Consider the following 25,808-nt stretch of genomic DNA (forward strand, 5'->3'; position numbering starts at 1 on the left):
TGATCCATACTCACAGTCTAGACCCATACATGAAGAATGGTCCTTTGAATGAGGTAATGCAGGGTTGCCAATGGTGAAGGATGAGGCAAGGAGAAAAGGGAAGTCTCTGGAAGAAAATTAATGTTTCAGCAGAGTACAAAGGTCACATGGGACAACCTATATAAACTGGACACAATCTATATAACCAGGGCACCAGAACCTATATAACCAGGACACCACAACCTATATAACCAGTACACCACAACCTATATCATTACGAGAATGTTGCCAGGACTGGAGAATTTTAGCTATGAGGAAAGATTGGGGTTGTTTTCTTTGGAACAGAGAAGGCTGAGGGGAGATTTAATTGAGGTGTACAAAATTATGAGGGGCCTAGATAGAGTGGGTAGGAAGGACCTACTTCCCTTAGCAGAGGGGTCAGTGACCATGGGGCGTAGATTTAAAGTGATTGGTAGAAGGATTAGAGGGGAGCTGAGGAGAAATGTTTTCACCCAGAGGGTGGTGGGAGTCTAGAACTCACTGTCTGAAAGGGTGGTAGAGGCAGAAACCCTCACTACTTTTAAAAAGTACTTGGACATGCACTTGAAGTGCTGTAACCTACAAGGCTACAGACCAAGAGCTGGAAAGTGGGATTAGGCTGGAAAGTTCTTTTTCGGTCGGCACAGACACGATGGGCCGAATGGCCTCCTGTGCTGTAAATTTCTATGATTTTATGATCCAATGATATCAATCTATGTAAGCAGGACGCAACCTATCTAACCAGGACACAACTTGTATAAACAGGACCACACCTAACTAACCAGGACACAATCTACCTTTTTTTTAATTTGTTCATGGGATGTGGGCGTCACTGGCAAGGCCAGCATTTATTGCCCATCCCTAATTGCCCTTGAGAAGGTGGTGGTGAGCCGCCTTCTTGAATCACTGCAGTCCGTGTGGTGAAGGTTCTCCCACAGTGCTGTTAGGTAGGGAGTTCCAGGATTTTGACCCAGCGACGATGAAGTAACAGGGATATATTTCCAAGTCGGGATGGTGTGTGACTTGGAGGGGAATGTGCAGGTGGTGTTGTTCCCATGTGCCTGCTGCCCTTGTCCTTCTAGGTGGTAGAGGTCGCAGGTTTGGGAGGTGCTGTCGAAGAAGCCTTGGCGAGTTGCTGCAGTGCATCCAATAGATGGTACACACTGCAGCCACAGTGCACCGGTGGTGAAGGGAGTGAATGTTTAGGGTGGTGGATGGGGTACCAATCAAATGGGCTGCTTTGTCCTGGATGGTGTCGAGCTTCTTGAATGTTGTTGGAGCTGCACTCATCCAGGCAAGTGGAGAGTATTCCATCACACTCCTGACTTGTGCCATGTAGATGGTGGAAAGGCTTTGGGGAGTCAGGAGGTGAGTCACTCACCACAGAATATCCAGCCTCTGACCTGCTCTTGTAGCCACATTATTTATGTGGCTGGTCCATTTAAGTTTCTGGTCAATGGTGACCCCCAGGATGTTGATGGTGGGGGATTCGGCGATGGTAATGCCGTTGAATGTCAAGGGGAGATGGTTAGACTCTCTCTTGTTGGAGATGTTCATTGCCTTGCACTTGTCTGACGCGAATGTTACTTGCCACTTATCAGCCCAAGCCTGGATGTTGTCCAGGTCTTGCTGCATGCGGGCACGGACTGCTTCATTATCTGAGGGGTTACGAATGGAACTGGACACTGTGCAATCATCAGTGAACATCCCCATTTCTGACCTTATGATGGAGGGAAGGTCATAGATGAAGCAGCTGAAGATGGTTGGGCCAAGGACACTGCCCTGAGGAACTCCTGCAGCAATGTCCTGGGCCTGAGATGATTGGCCTCCAACAACCACTACCATCTTCCTTTGTGCTAGGTATGCATCCAGCCACTGGAGAGTTTTCCCTCTGATTCCCATTGACTTCTATTTTACTCGGGTTCCTTGGTGCCACACTCGGTCAAATGCTGCCTTGATGTCAAGGGCAGTCACTCACACCTCACCTCCGGAATTCAGCTCTTTTGTCCATGTTTGGACCAAGGCTGTAATGAGGTCTGGAGTCGAGTGGTCCTGGCGGAACCCAAACTGAGCATCGGTGAGCAGGTTATTGGTGAGTAAGTGCCGCCTGATAGCACGGTCTAGGACACCTTCCATTATTTTGCTGATGATTGAGAGTGGACTGATGGGGCGGTAATTGGCTGGATTGGATTTGTCCAGGACACCACAACTTTTATAACCAGGACATAACCCACATAACTAGGACACCACAACCTCTGTAACCAGGACACAACCTACAAAACTAGGACACCACAACCTATATAACCGGGACACAACTTACAAAACTAGGACACCACAACCTATATAACCAGGACACAATCTACATAACTAGGACACCACAATCTATATAATCAGGACTCAACTAATACAACCAGAGGAACAGGAAACAATCAAACCAAGAACGTACACAACTTCCTGGAATCATTTGAGAATCTTTTTTTGTTTTGCTAAATCTTATTCTTTGTGCAATGTAGAGAAGCCATACATCTCGAAACAGCCGGTGAGCAAAGTCCGACGTGAGGGGCAGAGTGTAACTTTCTGCTGCAAGGTTCTGTGTGATCCCCCACCTGACAAATACTTCTGGTAAGAATTCTTTTCATTTAAACTTAAAATTGTCATTTTTGTGTTTATATCCCTTCATTGCCTCTCCTATCTCCATCTGTGTACCTCCTCTACAGCCACAAACCTCCCCCAACACTGCTCCAGAACAAGGGCATCGGTGGCTGAAGGCACGGCCACCAATGATGCCCAAGATGCCAGAGTCAGAGGAATGGAGAGTTCTGGGGCGGGGGAGGGGGATGTTGGAGGAGGTTACAGAGATAGGGAGGGGTGAGGTCATGGAGAGATTTGAATACAAGGATAGGAATTTTAAATATGAGGCATTAGGAAACCAGGAACCAACGGAAGTGAACAAGATAGAGGTGACTTGGTGTGGAATAGGTTACAAGCAGCAGAGTTTTGATGAGCTGAACTTTGTAGAGGTGGAGGATGAAAGCCCAAGAGACCATTGAAGTCATCAAATCTGGAGGTCACAAGGAACTGAATGAGGGTTTCAGTGGCAGATGAGCTGAGGTAGGGGTGGAGACAAGCAACGGTAAAGGGGTAGATGTATGTGGTCCTTGCAATGTAGAGGGCAGGGGGTGCAGGGGCGCAGGGGACGGTGGCACGGGGGCAGGCTTGGGGATGGGGCTCAGGGTAGGTGCACAGGGGGTGGGTGCGCAGGGGGTGGGGGTGCAGGGGGTGGGGGCAGGGAGCGCTGCATGCAAGTGTTAGTGTTGACTTAAGCAGCACATAACATTCATGCGGCCAGCTGATTATAATCTCACAATGCAGAATGAAGGGAACATTTCTGAACATAGAAATGGCTGCAGCCAGCACTGAGAGACTGGCACTATGCGGACTTTAGAGGATAGGTTAGAGGAGGTGTCCACACGTGGTGAATCACTGGGCACAAGTGTGCAGGAGCCAGTACAGGGAATAGGACGACACAGGTGCCAGCTCGCTGGAGGACTCAGTTCAAAGGCCCACGCTACCGAAGAAGGCTGATGGGAATATACCACGAAATGTTTGGTGCACTGGGCCGCCTTCCAGTGAGCTTGACCAACTTGTGTCAAGGCTTCACGCAGAGCATGGAGACCATTCTGTCCAACATGGACCGAGTGGTCAGCTCCATCAACGCCACAGTGGCGCCCACCAGACATCTCTCATAGCTGCTATCTTGGCTCTGATGCCTACTGTTGATAGGAGCTTCCAGAGCATCACATCACTCCTGCACTCTGTTCTCCAGCAGAGCCCTAGGATTGCTGAGGTGCCATCCCAGGAGAGTGGCCAGGGCTCCATGAGAGCTCCATGCTCTCCCAACACCCAATCCACCAGTGCCCATGTTAGTGCCACACAGCCACCTGGGCCAGACTGCCCCGGCCCAGGCCGAGAGGCCCAGAGCTGCTCAAGGTCATCTGAAGACTCCAATGGAAGCTCAGCAGCCTCCAACCACCTAAGCCGCAGCCCCTGGGGAATATACTTCATACGAGCACTAGGATGGGGAAAGGAGCACACAAAAGACAGGCACTAAGGACTTGCATAAGGGTTATTCATGATTGTGTTTGCCATGCTTTGACAATATTTGTTTAATAAATTTGTTTTTTGTTCTGGATTTGGTATTTATCTTTGTAGTGAAGTGAGGGCAAGATCCATAATTCTGGAGTGAAGGAAGACAATGGGATGGTGGAAGTAAGGACGATGGTCATAATGATTGTGGGATTGTTGGTGTATTGGGAATGGTTCAGGTGAAGCAATCCTCGATCGGCTGGTCTTTATTGGATTTCATATAAGTAAAAAAATGGTAATGGAGAAAATAATGAGATTGAAAATTGACAAATCTCCACAACCTGATGGTTTTCATCCCAGGGTATTAAAAGAAGTAGGTGAGGAAATTGTTGATGCATTAGTCATTATCTTCCAAAACTCTCTTGATTCAGGAATTGTTCCCTTGGATTGGAAAATTGCCAATGTCACTCCACTATTTAAGACGGGTGGGAGAGAGAAACCAGGAAATTATAGGTCTATTAATCTAACGTCTGTTGTGGGGAAGTTAGTGGAATCTGTCATTAGGGACAGAATGACTGAGCACTTGGACAAACATGAGCTGATCATAGAGAGCCAGCATGGATTTGTAACGGGTAAGTTATGTCTAACGAACCCAGTTGAACTTTTTGAGGAGGTACCTAATGTGGTAGATAAGGGAGTGTCTATAATGTTATTTATATGGACTTCCAGGAGGCATTCGATAAGGTTCCACATAAGAGACTGTTAGCAAAAATGAAAGCATATGGAACTGGGGGCAACCTTTTGACATGGGCAGGGTGTTGGTTAGGAGGTGGAAGACGGAGAGTAGGGATAATGGGTATGTACTCTAATTGACAGGATGTGACTAGAGTGTCCCCCAGGGATCTGTACTGAGGCCTCAGCTTTTCACTATATTTATACATGACTTAGATGAAGGAATAGAGAGCTGTATATCTAAGTTTGCTTATGACGCTAAGTTAGGTGGCACAGTAAATAATGTAGATGGGAGCAGAAAGTTGCAAAGGGACATTGATAGATTAAGCGAGTGGACAAAACTATGGCAGATGGAGTTCAATGTGGGGATGTGCAGGGTCATCCACTTTGGACGTAAGGAAGATAGATCAGTGTATTTTCTAAATCGTAAGAAGCTAGGAACTGTGTTGGAGCAGAGAGATTTAGGGGTCCATGTAGGGAAATCAATAAAAACTAATGGACATGTACAAAAAATTAATTTAAAATGCTAATGGAATTTTGGCCTTTATCTCAAGAGGGCTGGAATACAAAGGGTTGGAAGTTCTGCTCCAGTTATATAAAGCTCTGGTTAGACCGCATCTGGAGAGACTGCATTCAATTCTAGGCACCACACCTCAGGAAGGATATATTGGCCTTGGAGGGGCTGCAGTACAGATTCACCAGAATGATACCGGGACTAAAAGGGTTAAATAATGAGGACAGGTTGCACAGACTAGGCTTGGATTCCCTTGAGTATAGAAGATTAAGGGGTGATCTAATTGAGATGTTTAAGATGATTAAAGGTGTTGACAGGGCAGATAGAGAGAAATCATTTCCTCTGGTGTGAGAGTCCAGAACAAGGGGGCATAACTTTAAAATTAGAGCTAGGCTGTTCGAGGTGATGTCAGGAAGCACTTCTTCACACAAAGGATAGTGGAAATCTGGAATTCTCTCCCCCAAAAAGCTGCTGAGGCTGGGGGTCAATTGAAAATTTCAAGATTGAGATTGATGGATTTTTGTTAGGCAAGGGTATTAAGGGCTATGGAACCAAGGCAGGTAGATGGAGTTAAGATACAGATCAGCCATGATCTAATTGAATAGTGGAACAGGCTCGAGGGGCTGAATGGCCTCCTCCTGTTCCTTCCTACGTTCCTTTGTCTCTTAGAACTCTGGCTGCTAAGTTTACTGCTGGTCACTTCCTCTCATCCTCCTCCCCTTCCTGCTCCTACTCCTGATCAAAACCAGGAAATTCAGGACTTCATTGACAATGGCCCTCATTTAAATATATTTAAATTAGCTGGCTGGTATCATGGTGGGCTGATCATGGGAAGAGCTAAAAACCATATGGAAACAAGATGACCGATTGGGGAACTAGCGGAAATGGTTTGCCAAGTACAAAAAGATGCCCCGACTTTACACTGAATAAACGCTGAGAACAGGGTAGAATTTCAGGGACCGTGAGTTTAAATACCATCGTGGCAAATTGTGAAATTGAAATCAATAAATCTGGTAATTTTTTAAAAATTCATTCTCGGAATGTGGGCGTTGCTGGCAAGGCCGCTATTTATTGGCCATCCCTAGTTGCCCCTTGAGAAGGTGGTGGTGAGCCGCCTTCTTCTTGAACCGCTGCAGTCCGTGTGGTGAAGGTTCTCCCACAGTGCTGTTAGGTCGGGTGTTCCAGGATTTTGACCCAGCGACGATGAAGGAACGGCCGATATATTTCCAAATCAGGATGGTGTGTGACTTGGAGGGGAACTTGGAAATGATGGTGTTCCCATGCGCCTGCTGCCCTTGTCCTGCTGGGAGGAGGTCACGGGTTTGGGAGGTGCTGTCGAAGAAGCCTTGGTGCGTTGCTGCAGTGCATCCTGTGGATGGTACACACTGCAGCCACAGTGCGCCTGTGGTGGAGGGAGTGAATGTTTAGGGTGGTTGATGGGGTGCCGATCGAGCGGACTGCTTTGTCCTGGATAGTGTTCAGCTTCTTGAGTGTTGTTGAAGCTACACACATCCAGGCAAGTGGAGAATATTCCAGCACACTCCTGACTTGTGCCTTATAGGTGGTGGAGAGGCTTTGGAGAGTCAGGATGTGAGCCACGCACCACAGAATACCCAGCCTCTGACCTGCTCTAGTACCCACAGCATTTATTTGGCTGGTCCAGTTGAGTTTCTGGTCAATGGCGACCCCCAGGGTGTTGATGGTGGGGGATTCGGTGGTGGTAATGCCATTGAATGTCATGGGGAGGTGGTTAGACTCTCTCGTGTTGGAGATAGTCATTGCCTGGCACTGTGCGCTAAACTACAAAAATGATCATGATTATTGTAAAAACCCTACTGGTTCACTAATGTCCTTTAAAGAAGGAAGCTGCCACTGTACCTGGTTTGGGCTACATGTGACTCCAGCCCCATACTGCATGGTGCATAGTATTATAGTATCATAGTAAGTACAGCACAGGAGGAGGCCATTTGGCCCATTGTGCCTGTGCTGGCTCTTTGAAAGAGCTATCCAATTAGTCCCATTCCCCTGCTTTTTCCCCATTGCCCTGTAGTTTTTTTCCCCTCAAGCATTTATCTAATTTCCTTTTGAAAGTTGCTATTGAATCTGCTTCCACCACCCTTTCAGGTAATGCATTCCAGATCATTACAACTCGCTGTGTAAAAAAAATGTTTCCTCATGGTGCCTCTGGCTGTTTTGCCAATCATCTTAAATCTGTGTCCTCTGGTTACCGACCCTTCTGCCATTGGAAGCGGTTTCTCCTTACTTACCACCTCTATTAAATCTCCCCTTAACCTTCTCTGTTCTAAGGTGAACAACCTCAGCTTCTCCAGTCTCTCCAGATAACTGAAGTCCCTCATCCCTGGTACCATTCTAGTAAATCCCTTCTGCACCCTCTCAAAGGCCTTGACATCCTTCCTAAAGTGTGGTGTCCAGAATTGAACACAATACTCCAGCTGAAGCCTAACCAGTGTTTTATAAAGGTTTAGCATAACTTCCTTGCTTTTGTACTCTCTGTCTCTATTAATAAAGCCCAGGATCCCATATGCTTTTTTAACAGTCTTGTCAACTTGTCAAAGATTTGAATATGTGCACCCCCAGGTCTCTCTGTTCCTGCACCCCCTTTAAAATTGTACCATTTAGTTTATATTGCCTCTCCTCATTCTTCCTACCAAAATGTATCACTTCACTCTTCTCTCTGTTAAATTTCATCTGCCGTATGTCTGCCCATTTCACCAGTCTGTCTATATCCTCTTGAAGTCTGTTACTATCTGCCATATTGTTTACTACATTTCCGAGTTTTATGTCGTCTGCAAACTTTGAAATTATACCCTGTATACCAATCGTTCACCACTACTCTCTGCTCTCTGTCCCTTAGCCAATTTTGTATCCACTCTGCCACTGTCCCTTTAATCCCATGGACAAGTCTATTGTGTGATACTTTATCAAACGCCTTTTGAAAGTCCATTTACACATCAACCGCACTACCCTCATCAACCCTCTCCGTTACTTTATCAAAGAACTCAATCAAGTTAGTCAAACACGATTTTCCTTTAACTAATCCGTGCTGACTTTCATTTATTAACTCACACTTTTCCAAGTGCCAATTAATTTTGTCCCAGATTATTGTCTCTAAAAGTTTTCCCACCACTGACATTAGGCTGACTGGCCTGTAATTGCCGGGTTTAACCATCTCCCCTTTTTCGAACAGGGTTGTCTCTTAATGCCCACTGATGTGGCCTAACAAACTATTTTGTTATAAAACAGTTATTACAAAGCAAAAAGAAACACCACCACCTTCTCAGGACAACAAAGGATGAGCAATAAACAAGTTTTCATCAGTGTTGACCTTATCCTGAGAACAAATCTTTTAAAGCGTGTTGTGGGAGGGGGAGCCAATGGAGGCCAGTAAGTACAAGGTGATAGCGGAGTGACACTTAGGGCTCGATATTAGCAGGGCGGCGGGTTCTCAGCGGGGGGGTCGACTGGGCGTGTGGGTAACGCGCCCGGTGAAATCAGTGTGCTCCGCACACAATTGCAGGCTAATTGGAGCCGCTTACCTGTGCTTCCGGGTTTCCCGCTGGTAAGCTGCGTGGCGGGCGGACTGCGCATGCGCAGTAAGGTCTGTCAGCTGGAGGAGCCCTATTTAAAGAGGCAGTCCACCAATGCTCCTCCTGCAGCAAACAACCAATGCTGAACCATGCAGCAGGCCAGAGGGAAGGCTGCCCCATGATTTTCAGACTCCTCACTCCAGCTGCTGCTGGATGGGGTGAGGAGGAGGAGGGAAATCTTTTTCCCGTCTGATGGGAGGAAGTGCCCTCCCTCCACCACAAAGGCGGCCTGGCTGGAGGTGGCCGAGGAGGTCACCAGCTGCGGCAATGTGGCACAAACCTGGGTCCAGTGCAGGAAGAGATTTAATGACCTAATCAGGTCAGGCAAAGTGAGTATACTTACGCATTCTCCCACACTCCGTCTTCCACATCACCTCCACCACCACACAACCCCTTCTGCACTGCCACCACAATGCTCTCGCATCACTCCTCACATCCACTCAACTACCATCCTCACCTTGCCTGCACGTACTCACCGCCTCAGTTCCCATTCGAACACTACCACGCAACCCAATCCTCATACAATATCATGGCTATGTTGCACACGCACCCTCCCATGCATCTCCCTCACGCTCAACCCCACCCACACCAATGCATGCAGCGGCTCACCATGTAACCATCACTCAATCACGCCTGTGTTTTGCCTTGATAGGAGAAGAGATGCCAGAACGCCCGGGAGAGGGCACGGGCCGGAGGGGGCCCGCCACACCAGGTGGTCCTAACGGACGCGGAGCAGCAGGCATTGGACGTCAGCCGCATGCTGGAGTGCCTGTCCATGGCGGATGCCGAGGCTGGGATTGCACAAGCGGCCGGTGACAGAAAGCTAACACTCAGCACTCATGATAGCGAATGATCTTAGCATCACTTGGCATCTGCAGCACCTCAACATCTGTCCACATGCCTAATATTGCTTTCTGTTATCTTGCAGGGCCATCTGCGAGTGCCATGACCGTGGAGGGCGATTCCTCAGAGGACCTACCGGCCTCTGAGGGTCCATCGTCACATCTGAGCCAAGCATCCTCCAGCGCAGATACATACGCCTTGGTGGGTCCCCGTCCTCACTTAGTTGGGCTTGCACATGGTGAGTCACCATGCACATGTGAGCACGAGCAGACCCTGGTGGCAGGGGCAGCCGTGGAGAGTCCGTGTCGGTGGGAGCACTCTTCTCCAGGCTCTGCTCAGCTGGACACAGATGCTGAACCCTGGGGGCCAGCCATGAAAAGGAGAGTCGTCGAGAGGCAGCAGCACTTTGCCGAGGCGCTGGAACAGGTGCCACGCGCACTCTCCACAATCACGCAGAGGATGGAGGAGTCCAACTCCTGCATGAGGGGAATGGTGGCACAGGTACAGGAGGGTATCTCCGAGAAAGTGTCGCAGGGACGTGAAGGCATCTCTGAGATAGTGTCGCGGGTAGGTGCGGGAATGTCTGCGATGGAGGAAAGGCTAGCCTCCCTCGAGCGTCAAGCACGGCTCAACAATGAGTCCAGTCAGGCCCTGACAATGGCCGTTCGGATTCAGGGTGAGCAACATTCTGCCGCCTTGAACAGGCTGACAGATACTTTACAAGTGGCCTTCCAAGGCCTCACACAAGTCCTCCAAACTGCCGTCCAGCATGGACATGGAAATGGGGACACCACTCAAAGCGCTCCCATGTCTCACCCGTTGCCCCCCTCTCAACCAGTACCCGCAATGCTGCCCCCTCTCCAGGTGGTCGAGTCTGCCCCTGCACAGGTGTAGGTGGAGCAGTCTTTGGAGGGGCCCTCACGGGCACCCAAACCCAGAGGGCATCGGCCCAAAGCATCTCATCGGTCAGGGCATGGACAAGAGCAACCTGCCACTACCTCTGCTAAAGCCACAGAGGAAGCACCACGTAGGGGTTCCCGGAAACGCAAGGCGAAGGTTTTGTGAGCTCAAAGGGAATGCACAAGGGTGTCTGACGATTTGTCATGTTTTTTATTTATATTTGTTTTATTTCACATGCACAATAAATCTTATTATTATCACCACTACTGCCATGTCTTGCCCATTCTTGACTGGCTTGTGGAATAGGTCCCTTTCATGGGGTTCACCATGAACACGCATACTTGATGCCACCCATTGTGTCACTGCAGAGTGGGTGTAGGTGTATTTGCAGGGCTCTTTTGTGCAGATGACTGAAAGACGTCAGCGATGTCCCTGGTGGCACCCCGGAAGGATGCGGAGGAGAAGTTGTTGAGGGCAGTGGTGACTTTGACAGCGACAGGTAAGAAGATGGTGCTCGGGCCAGCCGAGAGCAGCTCGGCATGAAGGAGGCTGCAGATGTCCACGACTACATGTCGAGTGACTCTGAGCCTCCATGTGCACTGCTGCTCAGAAAGGTCCAGGAAGCTGAGCCTCGGTCTGTGGACCCTGTGGCGAGGGTAGTGCCCTCTGCGACGCATCTCTCTCTGCGGTTGCCCTCCCTCCTACTGTTGTTTAAAAAAGTTGAAAGAAATAGACTGAGTAATTATAGGCCAGTCAGCCTAACCTCAGTGGTGGGCAAATTATTGGAATCAATCATGAGGGACAGGATAAATAGTCATTTAGAAAGGCACGGGTTAATCAAGGACAGTCAACATGGATTTGTTAAGGGAAGGTCTTGTCTGACTAACGATTGAATTTTTTGAGGCGGTAACAAGGAGGGTCGATGAGGGTAAAGCATTTGATGTAGTGTACATGGATTTTAGCAAGGTTTTTGACAAAGTTCCAATGGCAGAGTGGTCAAAAAAGTAAAAGCCCATGGGATCCAAGGGAAAGTGGCTAATTAGATCCAAAATTGGCTCAGTGGCAGGAAGCAAAGGGTAATGGTTGACGGGTGTTTTTGCAACTGGAAGGCTGTTTCCAGTGGGGTGCCGCAAGGCTCAGTACTAGGCCCCTTGCTTTTTTTGGTATATATTAATGATTTGGACTTGAATGTGGGGGCTTGATCAAGAAATTTGCAGATGATACAAAAATTGGCTGTGTGGTTGATAGTGAGGAGGAAAACTGTAGACTGCAGGAAGATATCAATGGACTGGTCAGGTGGGCAGAAAAGTGGCAAATGGAACTCAATCCAGAGAAGTGTGAGGTAATGCGTTTGGGGAGGGCAAACAAGGCAAGAGACAATAAATGGGAGGATAGTGAGAGGTGTAGAGGAAGTGGGGGACCTTGGATTGCATGTCCACAGATCCCTGAAGGTAGCAGGACAGATAGATAAGGTGGTTAAAAAGGCATACATGATACTTTCCTTTATTAGCCGAGGCATAGAATATAAGAGCAGAGAGGTTATGCTGGAAATGTATAGAACGCCAGTTAGGCCGCAGCTTGAGTACTGTGCACAGTTCTGGCCACCACTACAGGAAAGATGTGATTGCACTAGAGAGGGTACAGAGGAATTTACGAGGATGTTGCCAGGGCTGGAAAATTTTAGCTAGGAGAAAAGATTGGATAAGCTGGGGTTGTTTTCTTTGGAACCAAGGAGGCTGAGAGGAGTTTTAATTGAGATATATAAAATTATGACGGGACTAGATAGAGTGGATAGGGAGGACTTACTTCCCTTAGCAGATGGGGTCAGTGACCAGGGGGGTATAGATTTAAAGTAATTGGTAGATGGATTAGAGGGGAGCTGAGGAGAAATTTTTTTACCCAGAGGATGTTGGTGTCTGGAACTCACTGCCTGAAACTCATTTAAAAAGTACTTGGATGTGCACTTGAAGTGCAGTAAACTACGGACCAAGTGCTGGAAAGTGGGATTAAGCTGGATAGCTCTTTTTCGGCCGGCACGGACAAGATGGGCCGAATGGCCTCCTTCTGTGCCATAACTTTCTATGATTCTATGAATTGCTAATCAGTTTAACCTGATGTCTCCTACCTGGCAATACAAAGGGACAAGAGATGCCCTGGCATCCCAGATAGATAATGTGATGACTGGCCGGCCTCCATTGTTCCAGCTAATCTCTGATATTAACACATATCCTTATCTGATAATCACATCAAGATGTGATTAACTTTGATGGAACGCAAAGCAAATTCTAACAGTAAGGCAACAATCTGTGAGCACTTACACAAGCTGGATACCTGGTCTTAATAGATATCTTGGAGGATGTATTTCCCTCATTTGAATTTGTTTTGCGTACATCACCCACATTTGGGTAAAGGCGTGTACTGCACCAGGAAATAGATGGAGGTGGGAGCAAGAAGCAGGATGCAATGAGCATCTCTCCACGTTTGTGTCTGCCCTGCCTGCTCTAGATTAGAAGGGGGCAGGTGGAAATTCTAGGCCTTTGCATTGTGTTTTTCTGTTCCATTTAAGTTCTGTGGGTTTCTCTCCTTTAAGTTGTCTCCCATCTATCTTTGCAGGTATCATAATGGCTCTGTGCTGAACGTGAAGACACCCGGATATGACAGTAAGCTTGTGTTAAGGCAGCTGCAGCCAACACATGCTGGGCAGTACGTGTGCCAAGCTAGCAACAGTGCAGGCTCTGTCAAATCCCAGCCAGCTACACTTACTGTAATAGGTAATTAAATAACTAAACGAACCTCATTTATAGCTAGACATCATTATGTAAAAAACTTCATGAACTTAGTTATCCGATTGTCTATATTGGGACCATAGTAGGCTGGTTAGCGCCTCAAAAAATTTCTAGACCAATTGACTCTACCTTGTGCACAAATGAAGGAATGGACCAGATCCTTTTTTAAAACAAAAAAAAGACAGACAGATCGATAGAAAGACAAACAGACTGACTTGTATTTATATAGCCCCTTTTATGACCTCAGGATATAAAGCCAATAAATCACTTTTGAAGTGTAGTCACTGTTGTAATGTAGGAAACAGTGTTTAACTTTTAAAAATGTTCTGAGCACCACACCTTAGGAAGGATAAATTGGCTTTGGAAGGGAGTGCAGCGTATATTTACTAGAATGATACCAGGACTGCAAGGGTTAAATTACAAAGAGAGATTACACAAACTAGGGATGTATTCCCTGGAATTTAGAAGATTAAGGGGTGATTTGATTGAAGTTTTCAAGATGTTAAAGGGAACTGATAGGGTGGATAGAGAGAAACTATTTCCGCTGGTTGGGGAGTCTAGGACTAGGGGACACAGTCTAAAAATTAGAGCCAGGACTTTCAGGAGTGAAGTTAGGAAACACTTCTACACACAAAGGGTGGTAGAAGTTTGGAACTCTCTTCCGCAAACGGCAATTGATGCTAGCTCAATTGTTAATTTTAAATCTGAGATTGATAGATTTTTGTTCACCAAAGGTATTAAGGGATATGGGGCTAAGGCAGGTATATGGAGTTAGATCACAGATCAGCCATGATCTCATTGAATGGCGGAACAGGCTCGAGGGGCTAAACGGCCTACTCCTGTTCCTATGTTCCTATGAAATGTGGCAGCCAATTTGTGCACAGCAAGATCCCACAAACAGCCATGTGATAATGACCAGATAATCTGTTTTAGTGATGTTGGTCGAAGGATAAATATTGGGCAGGACACCGGAGAGAATTCCCCTGTCTTTCGAATAGTAAACAATTTTACAACACCAAGTTATAGTCCAGCAATTTTATTTTAAATTCACAAGCTTTCAGAGGCTTCCTCCTTCGTCAGGTGAACGTTGTTGGAAATGAAATCCTCGAAATGAAATCGCATTTATAAATCACAGAACAATGCTTGGTGATTACAGACAGTTTTTTCAACTGCCCGTTGCCAAGGCAATCAGTGTGCAGACAGACAGGTGTTACCTGCAAGGTCTCCGAATATACAATACATCATTTCGAATAGTAGCCATGGGATCTTTTACAGAGGGCAGACTGTGCCTCCGACAGTGCAGCGCTCCCTCAGTACTGACCCTCTGACAGTGCACCACTCCCTCAGTACTGACCATCTGACAGTGCACCACTCCCTCAGTACTGACCATCTGACAGTGCACCACTCCCTCAGTACTGACCCTCTGACAGTGCGGCACTCCCTCAGTACTGACCATCTGACAGTGCACCACTCCCTCAGTACTGACCCTCTGACAGTGCGGCACTCCTTCAGTACTGACCCTCTGACAGTGCAACACTCCCTCAGTACTGACCCTCTGACAGTGCACCACTCCCTCAGTACTGACCCTCTGACAGTGCGGCACTCCCTCAGTACTGACCCTCTGACAGTGCGGCACTCCCTCAGTACTGCACTGGGAGTGTCGGCCTGGATTTTGTGCTCAAGTCTCTGGACTTGAATCCATGGTCTTCTGACTCAGAGGTGAGAGTGCTACCAACTGTGCCACGGTGGGGGATCGGGGGGGTCGGGGGGGTCAGTGGGTTGGGGGGGTTCAGGGGGATTCGAGAGGGTCAGGGGGTCGGGTTTGGGGTAGTTTGGGAGGATCGGGGTGGGGGGGTTGCGATTCCTGCTCCTCCCAACTCCACATTCAGGTGAGTGAATTTGAAACTTACCTGTTTAGAGCAGGCGGCCCCCAGGTTGAGTTTCTCTGGGAGCAGTTGGCTGGATGTCTTTGTTTTTTCTTTTCTCAATATGGCGGAGCCGCAGTTCCAGCCAGAAATGTGCGCGCGCTTCCTGTCTGCCATTTTGAGGGCATAGTAGACCAGTTAGCGCCCAAAAGACGGGCACTGTGCAGCCGAATTTAAAAGCCTTTGTGTTTTATGTTTGTATCAGTTTGGTTCCGTTGGTAGCACTCTCTCCTCTGAGTAATAAGGTTGTGTTCCAGGACTTGCACCCTAATCTGGGCTGACACTCCAATTTTTTTTTCAAAAAATATACTTCATTCATAAAATTTGTAGCAAAACATACAATACAGTTGTCATATCACATTCCAAATGTACATAATACAGATTATACAATTTGCAGGTTAAATCAAGTACAGTTCAATGAACACATTGTACATAATTACAGTTCATGACACTCTGGGGTGTCTCATTGCATTATACTCAATACAGATTATTGATTACAGATTCATTACAGGTACATTACAGATTCATTACAGGTACATTACAGCAATTTGAATTTTACATTCTGCCCGGGGTGGGTTTTCCCTGATTGCAGCCCCTCAGTATAGAATGGCGGGAAGGCTCTAAACGGTTGCCTTTCCCCACAGAGCCTTTGCGGCGGCCGCACCCAGCCTCAGTGCGTCCCTGAGCACGTAGTCCTGGACCTTGGAATGTGCCAGTCTGCAACACTCGGTCGAGGACAGCTCCGTGCACTGGAAGACCAGCAGGTTTCGGACAGACCAAAGGGCGTCTTTCACTGAGTTAATGGTCTTCCAGCAGCAGTTGATGTCTGTCTCGGTGTACGTCCCCGGGAACAGCCGTAGAGCTGAACCTGGACAGATACCACTGCATCTCTCTCCAGACCTTCCTTGCAAAGGCGCATTCCAGAAGACTGACACTCCAATGCAGTACTGACAGGGTGCTCCATTGTTGGAGACGCCTTCAAGGTTTAGATATAAAACTCAAGGCCATTTGCTCCAATAGCTCTTCAGATCTTGTGGCACTTTATGAAGAAGAGCAGGGAGCTTTTGCAGCATTTCTCCTTCAAATTACACCATCAAAAACTGGTCATTTACCTTTTTGTCATTTATGGAATCTTCTTGTGTCGCAATTTCTTACATACCAAAAATCACCATAATTTACCATATATGAAGTGCTTTGAGATGCTTCTGAGAGATGTGATATACAATTGCAATTCTTTTTATTTTTCTTTAAAAGGAAGTCTGAGTGTATGAAGGTTTATTGGAAATGTTATTATTTTAACAGCCCTGGGTGTTCCTTCCTGTAACCGCAAACCTGAGAGCCACTTAATTCGACTTCCTTACGATTGTTACCAGAACCTGACCCAGTCCTTTTACTATGACGTGGGCAAATGTCCTGTAGCAAAGTGTGCTGGAGAGCAAGAACCAGAGTCACGATGCAGAGATACATCTTACTGCTGTGGGGCAGTGAAACTGGAAGAAAGGAAGATCTCCTGCAGCAAATACATGCTTCCCATCAAGGTGGTTAACAGTTGTGGCTGTCAGAAGTGTGTTGAAACCAAGACAATTGTTCGTGGGCGTGCAATAGCTGCTGATAATGGTGAACCCATGCGGTTTGGACAGATTTTCATGATGGGAAAGAAGATCAGTATGACTGGGTACAAGGGAACATTCTCCATTCAGGTCCCTGCAGACATAGATCGATTAGTGCTCACTTTTGTGGATCGGTATCAGAAATTTGTGAATACAACAAAGGTTCTGCCCTTTAACAAAAAAGGAGGCTCTGTGTTTCATGAGATTAAACTTGTAAGGAAGAGGTCTGCAGTCACTTTGGATTGCACTATCAGCAACACCATCGCCCTGGGGGAAACAGAAAGCCAAGACCCCATAGTGGAACTGGAGATTCCCCCCAACTCCTTCTATAGACAGAATGGCGACATCTATAGGGGCTTAGTCAAAGCCAGTGTAACATTCTTGGATCCAAGAGATATCTCTATGGCTTCGGCAGCCCAGAGTGATCTGAACTTCATTAATGATGAAGGTGATGTTCTTTCTTTGAGGACATACGGTATGTTTTCTCTTGATTTTATGGATGAAGCAGCAATGGAAAGCCTCAATGCAGGACAGGTAAAGGTTTTTCTTGACTCGGCGCAAGTTAAAATGCCAGAACACTTGGAGAAAATGAAGCTGTGGTCACTTAATCCTGAAACAGGCTTCTGGGAAGTGGAAGGTGATTTCACTTTTATTAGAAGTCAACGAGGAAAACGAGAGGAGAGAACCTTCCTGGTGGGCAACATGGAGATCCGAGAGAGAAGACTTTTTAACCTGGATGTCCCTGAAAGCAGAAGGTGCTATGTGAAAGTCAGAACCTTTCGAGGTGAACGATTTATGTCAGGTGATCAGATGGAGGGAGTTGTTGTGTCTCTTATTAACTTGGAGCCCATGGTGGGATTTTCCTCCAATCCCAGGGCTTGGGGTCGTTTTGACAGCGTTATTACTGGTTCAAACGGCGCGTGTGTGCCAGCATTCTGTGATGACCATAGGCCGGAGGCTTACTCTGCCTATGTAATGGCAACTCTGGGAGGAGAAGAACTTGAGACAGTGGCATCCTCCCCCAAAATGGATCCCAATGTAATAGGTGTTCAGCAGTCCTACTTAAATAAGCTGCAATACAGAAGGTCAGATCATGAAGATCCCAAAGTTAAGAAGACAGCTTTTAAAATAAATGTAGCCAAACCCACTCCCAATGTCCCAGATGAAATGAATGGTCCTATTTACCCTTATGAAAACTTAGAAGAATGTGAAGAGGCTTCATTTAGTGCTGGCCATTTCCGATTTTACAGAGTTGAAGGAGACAAATATGATTATAACACTGTAGCTTTCAATGAAGATGACCCACTGAGTTGGACAGAAGATTATCTTGCTTGGTGGCCAAGACCATTGGAATTCAGAGCTTGTTATATAAAGGTGAAACTCAGTGGACCTCAAGAGATCACAGTGAGATCTCGAAACATGGGCGGAACTCATCCACGGACAGCTGGAGAGTTTTACGGCATTCGTGATGTGCGGAGTACTCGTGATATTGACCAACTGGGTGTCTCTGCTGTTTGCTTGGAATTCAAATGTAGTGGAATGCTCTATGACCAAGAACGCATTGACCGCACATTAGTGAAGATCATCCCTCAAGACAACTGCCACAGAGAAAGTGTGAACAATATGTTACGGGAATATCTCATCAACCACCTTCCTCTTGCTGTCAACAATGACACCAGTGAGTTTACCATGTTGGCCCCACTCGATCCTCTTGGCCACAACTATGGAATCTACACAGTAACTGATCAGGATCCAAGGACAGCCAAAGAAATAGCACTGGGGAGATGCTTTGATGGAAGTTCAGACAGTACCTCTAGAGTCATGAAGTCTAACGTAGGTGTGGCATTGACCTTCAACTGTAAGGAGAGACAGATGAATCGGCAGAGTGTATTCCAGAGCCTGCAGAACCCTCCTGGGCAATCAGTTGTGGACTCCATGAAGATGGGACGAGGAAAGAGAGGCAGGAGACAGAGAGACAATCTGTTGGGCCTTCGTCTGTTTAATAGATTGAGAAAACAGAGGAGAGCACAACACAGAGAGTAATGGCAGAAGAGCCTGTAGTTCAGTGATGTGGATTAAACCAGCACTTTGCTCCAAACAAACTGATTTCAGGAACTTGATTAGCCAGTTATGAAATCAACTCTTCCTGAAGAAGGAAATCAATTCTGTTCATCCATTGAACTGTGATATTAATAGCTTATTCTTTTTGAAATGCGTAAATATAAATTCTATTTATTTCTTGCAGTGTTTGAAACCAGAGCTTCACATTTGGGTTGTGATCCTTGGGGACACGCACTGCACCACTTTCAATAACATGCTCCAACAAAACTGTATTGGAACCAATATTAAACACCTCTATGTATAATTTACAGCTTGAATCTATACCAACCTTTGTTATTTTGATGATTGTGTATTCTGCATGTAGTTAGCATTATGGAATACATGTTCTTTGTAAAATAAATTGCTTGAATTTTAAATCTACAGAACATATGTTCTTTTGTTAAATATGATTCTATTATCGAATAATTATCAGGGAATAGGGACTTCGGTTCTGTAGAGAGATTAGAGAAACTGGGGTTATACTCCTTAGAGCAGAGAAGTTTAAGGGGAGATTTAATAGAGGTGTTCAAAATTTTGAGGGGTTTTGATAGAGTAAATAGGGAGAAACTGTTTCCACTGACAGGAGGGTTGGAAACCAAAGGACACAGATTTAAAATAATTTGCAAAAGAACCAGAGGGGGAGATGAGAAGAATTTTTTTATGCAGCGAGTTGTTATGATCTGAAATGTGCTGCCTGAAAGGGCGGTGGAAGCAGATTCATTAATAACTTTCAAAAGAGAATTGGATAAATACTTGAAAGAGGAAAAATTTGTAAGGCTATGGGGAAAGAGCAGTGAAATGGGACTAATTGGATAGCTCTTTCAAAGAGCCGGCACAGGCACGATGGACCGAATGGCTTCCTCCTGTGCTGCAAGATTCTATGGCCCCAATATTTATGGGGAGGAGGGGAGAGGGGAGAGGGGGGAGGGTGAGAGGAGGGGCACAAATGGCCGGAGAACCCAGCAAGGCCGAGGACGCGGAGATCCTGCCGAACTTAACGGCAGCATCTCATTAACACTATTTAGTTCCTTGGGGGTGGTCCCTGGCAATTGGGAGGGGGGAGAGAGTGATCGGGGGGAGGGGAAGAGTGTGATCGGGAGGGGTAGAGGGAGTGATCGGGAGGGGGGAGAGGCTACAATCGGGAGGGCTGGGGGCGGGGGGGAGGCTGATGATCGAGGCTGGGGGGGAACACTCCTGTTCTTCCTGGTCCACAACGAGTGCTGAGAAAGGCACTTACCTTGTCGAGCTGGCAGCTCCCGCCTCCATTTCACTGCTGAATTCCCAACCCATGGGAAACCTGCGCAGCAACAGTCAATTTTAAATCGGGCTCCCAATTGCACTGTGAGAGCCTGATTTAAATATGTTAAGTGAGTGTGCCATCTCCCCACGCACAACACTAGGGCGCCCCGCTATCCATTGCTGTAAAAAGATTTAGGGGTCCAAGTACAGAAATCACTAAAAGCTAGTGGACAGGTACAAAAGATAATTAAAAAGGCTAATGGAATGTTGGCCTTTATCTCAAGAGGGCTGGAATACAAAAAGGTGGAAGTTCTGCTACAGTTATATAAAACTCTGGTTAGACCACATCTGGAGATACTGCGTTCAGTTCTGGGCACCGCACCTCAGAAAGGATATAGTGGCCTTGGAGGGGGTGCAGCGTAGATTCCCCAGAATGATACCGGGGCTAAAAGGATTAAATTGTGAGGACAGGTTGCATAGACTAGGCTTGTATTCCCTTGAATATAGAAGTTTGAGAGGTGATCTAATTGAGGTGTTTAAGCTGATTAAAGGTGTCAATAGGGTAGATAGAAACTCTTTCCTCTGGTGTGAGAGTCCAGAACAAGTGGGCATAACCTTAAAATTAGGGCTAAGCTATTCAGGGGTAATGTCAGGAAGCATTTCTTCACACAATGTGTAGTGGAAATCTGGAATTCTCGCCCCCAAAAAGTTGTTGAGGCTGGGGGTCAATTGAAAATTTCAAAACCAAAATTGATAGATTTTTGTTAGGCAAGGAATACGGAACCAAACTGGGTAAATGGAGTTATGATGGAGGCATACGGAATACTTTATTAGCCGAGGCATAGAATATAAGAGCAGGGAGGTTATGCTAGAACTATATAAAACATTGGTTAGGCCACAGCTTGAGCACCGCGTACGGTTCTGGTCACCACATTACAGGAAAGATGTAATTGCACTAGAGAGAGTGCAGAGGAGATTTACGAGGATGTTGCCAGGAGAATTTTAGCTATGATGACAGATTGGATAGGCTGGGGTTGTTTTCTTTGGAACAAAGGAGGCTGAGGGGAGATTTAATTGAGGTGTATGAAATTATGATGGGACTAGATAGAGTGGATAGGGATGACCTATTTACCTTAGACGAGGGGTCAGTGACCAGGGGACATTGATTTAAAGTAATTGGTAGAAGGAGTTGAGGGGAGCTGAGGAGAAATTTTTTCACCCAAAGGGTGGTGGGGGTCTGGAACTCAGGGTCTGAAAAGGGAGTAGAGGCAGAACCCCTCAATGCATTTAAAAAGTACTTGGATGTGCACTTGAAGTACCGTAATCTACAGGGCTATGGACCAAGTGCTGGAAAGTGGGATTAAGCTGGATAGCTCTTTATCGGCCAGCACAGACACAATGGGCCGAATGGCCTCCTTCTGTGCTGTAACTTTCTATGATTCTATGATACAGATCAGCCATGATCTAATTGAATGGCAGAATGGGCTTGAGGGGCTGAATGGCCTATTCCTGCTCCTATGTTCCTATAAATTGCTGAAAACTTAAGAAAAATATTCTATCAGTACAACTAACTGAGTGGCGTTGATGTGTCCTGGGACATTGCATGTGTTCAGACTGTACAATCCAAACTCAAATCACAGCATTACAGCTCTGAACAAAAAGATTGTCCAAGGTCAGGTCTTTGTCAGAGGTTGAGGCAGTCAAAGTACCCATGCACACAAAATACATGAGAAATACATGATAATTTTAATCATGTTATTGTGAAATATGTATGTTTTAATTTTGTTTAAATCCTTATTTTGGACATTAGAAATTTCGGTTACTGGGCATTAACAATTTTCAGAAAGCATTTTTTAGTGATTTGTGGGGGTACTGGCAACCTGCAAATACAGAGTAATGAATTTATATAAGCAAAATAAATGTGATATATATAAACATGAACATAAGAATTTATAATAATTTAAAAATTGATACAAAAGCATGAAAAAAAACCCAACAGAAATTCAGGTTTTGTAGACAGGAGGTGTCCAGGAAAGTAAGATTTTTACTAAGATGTACATATGGATCGGTAAGACTAATAAACTACTGTGTAAGATCCAACATTATCTTTTCCTCAGTTCACTGTTAGGAGGTTTTTCACTTTAATTATAATACACTGAATATCTTTGACTGAATCTGAATTTAGTTAAATGGACCTTTTTCTCTGGAGACTCCAGGAATCACGAGCCAGCTTCATATCTATTAAATGTCTATGATTGTTGTTGCAATGCAGCATTGGGGCCGCTATTGGTGGCCCCCCCCGGTCCAGCAGAAACGTTAAGCTAAGCAGCCACCCTGTTTGTCCTGATAGATAACCAAAGCCGTACGGCATCAATAACAAAGACCAGAAGGTGACCCCAGCATGTAGTCAACAGTTCCCCTTCAAAAATCCTCTAGACATTCTGTTTTGTCTATAGTTGCAATGTAAAGGAGTAAAGGGGAATATTTTGTTGGGATATCCTCCTAGCAACCTGCTTCCTCTAGGCCCTCAATATAAATGGGACATCGCCAACTCCAGCATGCAGCTTCCTCAAAGGCACCAACGGAAATGAGTTATTGTTCCTCATTAGGATGCCATCCTATTCCTTCAGTGTAAAGGAGATGTTAAACCTGCTGAGAAAATTCCCATCCGCAGGACACTGCTTCATCCAATGCCCAATGTAAATCAGATGCTCAACCTTATTGAGATATTCTTCTCCCTGGCTCTCTGCTTTCCCCAGAGCCCACTGCATACCAGTCACTCAATCTCGTTAAGATATACTCCCTCCAGCTTTCTCAAAGGTTCTAATATAAACAAAATGTTTATCCTCATTAAGCTCCCTTCCCCACCTTTATCTCAAGTGAGCTGGAATTCAAAAGGGAGAAAGTGATGCTTGAGGCCAGAGCTTTGGTCAGACCAAATCTGGATTCTTGCATTCAGTTCTGGGCATTGCACCTCAGGAAAGATATATTGGCCTTGGAGGAGGTGCAGTGCAGATTCACGTGAATGATACATAAGAACATAGGAAATAGGAGCAGGAGTGGGCCATATGGACCCTCGAGCCTGCTCCGCCATTCAATCAGATCATGGCTGATCTTCGACCTCAACTCCACTTTCCCGACGATCCCATATCCCTTGATTTTCTTAGAGCCCAAAAATCTATCCACCTATGCCTTGAATATATTCAATGACTCAGCATTCACAGCCCTCTGGGGTAGAGAATTCCAAAAAATCACGACCCTCTGTGTGAAGAAATTTCTCCTCATCTCAGTCTTAAATGGCCAACCCCATATACTGCGACTATGCCCCCTAATTCTAGACTCTCCAACCAGGGGAAAAAACCTCTCAGCATCTACCCTATCAAGCCCCCTCAGAATCTTATATGTTTCAATGAGATCACCTCTCATTCTTCTAAACTCCAGAGAGTATAGGCCCATTCTACTCAATCTCTCCTCATCGGACAACCCTCTCATCCCAGGAATCAATCTAGTGAACCTTCATTGCACTGCCTCTAAGGTAAGTATATCCTTCCTTATATAAGGAGACCAAAACTGTAAGCAATACTCCAGGTGAGATCTCACCAAAGCACAGTACAATTGTTGTAAGACTTCCTTACTCTAAACCTACTGCAATATAGGCCAACATGCCATTTGCTTTCCTAATTGCTTGCTGTACCTGCATGCTAACTTTTTGTGTTTCTTGTATGAGGACACCCAAATCTCTCTGAATACCAACATTTGATAGTTTCTCACTATTTAAAAGATATTCCGTTTTTCTATTCTTCCTACCAAAGTGAATAACCTGACATTTCCCCACATTATACTCCATCTGCCACCTTCTTGCCCACTCACTTAACCTCTCTATATCCTTTTGCAGACTCTTTGTGTCCTCCTCACAGCTTACTTTCCCACCTAGATTTGTATCATCAGCAAACTTGGATACATTACACTCGGTCCCTTCATCTAAGTCGTTAACATAGATTGTAAATAGCTGAGGCCCGAGCACTGATCCTTGTGGCACCCCACTAGTTACAGCCTGCCAACCTGAGAATGACCTGTTTATCCCTACTCTCTGTTTTCTGTCCATTAACCAATCCTCAATCCATGCTAATATATTACCCCCAATCCCATGAGCCCTTATCTTGTGTAACAACCCTTTGTATAACACCTTACCAGGCTAAAAGGCTTAAATTATGAGGACAGTTTGTATTCCCTTGCGTTGAGAAGATTAAGGGACCTTATCGAGGGGCGGAGCCTGGACTGTGGAGGGGCGGGGCTGGGAAATGAGAGGGAGGGGCCTGGAGCACGGATGGGTGGGACTGGGAGAGGAGAGGGTGGGGCATGGAGTGGCAGAACTGGGATAGGGTGGCGCCTGGAGGATGGGGCTGGGAGAGGAGAGGATGGAGCTGGGGGGGGGGCGGGGCTGTGGGGTAAAATGGTCTATTCCAACTGGGGTACTGGGAGGTGGAGCAATTCCCAACAAGCAGATACCGAGTCTGGGCCTCACTCCTGCTGCTCTGATCACAGCCCCATCCACCTCATGAGCCCCGCCCTATCCCTGCTCCAGGCCCCACCCCCTCTATGCTCCGGGCCCCACCCTACCTATGCTCCAGGCCCCGCCCCCTCTATGCTCCAGGCCCCGCCCTACCTATGCTCCAGGCCCCGCCCCCTCTATGCTCCAGGCCCCACCCTACCTATGCTCCAGGCCCCGCCCCCTCTATGCTCCAGGCCCCACCCTACCTATGCTCCAGGCCCCGCCCCCTCTATGCTCCGGGCCCCGCCCTATCTGTGCTCCAGGCCCCGCCCCCTCTATGCTCCGGGCCCCACCCTACCTATGCTCCAGGCCCCGCCCCCTCTATGCTCCGGGCCCCGCCCTATCTGTGCTCCAGGCCCCGCCCCCTCTATGCTCCAGGCCCCACCCTACCTATGCTCCAGGCCCCGCCCCCTCTATGCTCCAGGCCCCACCCTACCTATGCTCCAGGCCCCGCCCCCTCTATGCTCCGGGCCCCGCCCTATCTGAGCTCCAGGCCCCGCCCCTTCTATGCTCCGGGCCCCGCTCTATCTGTGCTCCAGGCCCCACCCCACTCCGCAATCCAGGCCCCACCCCACTGCGCTCCAGGCCCTGCCCCTCCGTGCTCCAGGCCTGCCCTTCCTTGGTCCCGGCCCCACCGTATCCATGCTCCAAGCTCCGCCCTGTCCCCTGCAGGCCCCACTCCTCTGCGTTACAGGCCCTGCCCGCCTCCGCTCTTCACCCTGTCCCCTCCAGGCCCCGCTCCCTCTGCGCACCCAGGCTCCGCCCCCTCCATGCTCCAGGCCCCACCCATGTGCATCAGATGGGACTGCACTGGAGCCGGAAGTCCCGCCCCCTCAGCTGATTGGCGTGCGATGCCTGTGACTTCCTTCCATCCCCTCCCCCCCCCCCCAGCGCC

The 25,808-nt window shown here is 47.1% G+C and overlaps 1 protein-coding gene across 1 annotated transcript in view; it reads left to right on the forward strand.

The window, feature by feature from the left end:
- Positions 1 to 19,483, forward strand: part of cilp (cartilage intermediate layer protein, nucleotide pyrophosphohydrolase) — a 57,431-nt gene extending 37,948 nt beyond the window's left edge. The window contains exons 7-9 of the mRNA XM_067971140.1: positions 2,532 to 2,640; positions 13,315 to 13,472; positions 16,715 to 19,483. Of these exons, the coding sequence (XP_067827241.1) occupies positions 2,532 to 2,640; positions 13,315 to 13,472; positions 16,715 to 19,065 (2,618 nt within the window). The 3' untranslated portion in view covers positions 19,066 to 19,483. The remainder of the gene's footprint in view (positions 1 to 2,531; positions 2,641 to 13,314; positions 13,473 to 16,714) is intronic.
- Positions 19,484 to 25,808: the final 6,325 nt, after the last annotated feature.

Source organism: Heptranchias perlo, chromosome 34, assembly GCF_035084215.1.
Source record: "Heptranchias perlo isolate sHepPer1 chromosome 34, sHepPer1.hap1, whole genome shotgun sequence".
Lineage (NCBI taxonomy): Eukaryota > Metazoa > Chordata > Chondrichthyes > Hexanchiformes > Hexanchidae > Heptranchias > Heptranchias perlo.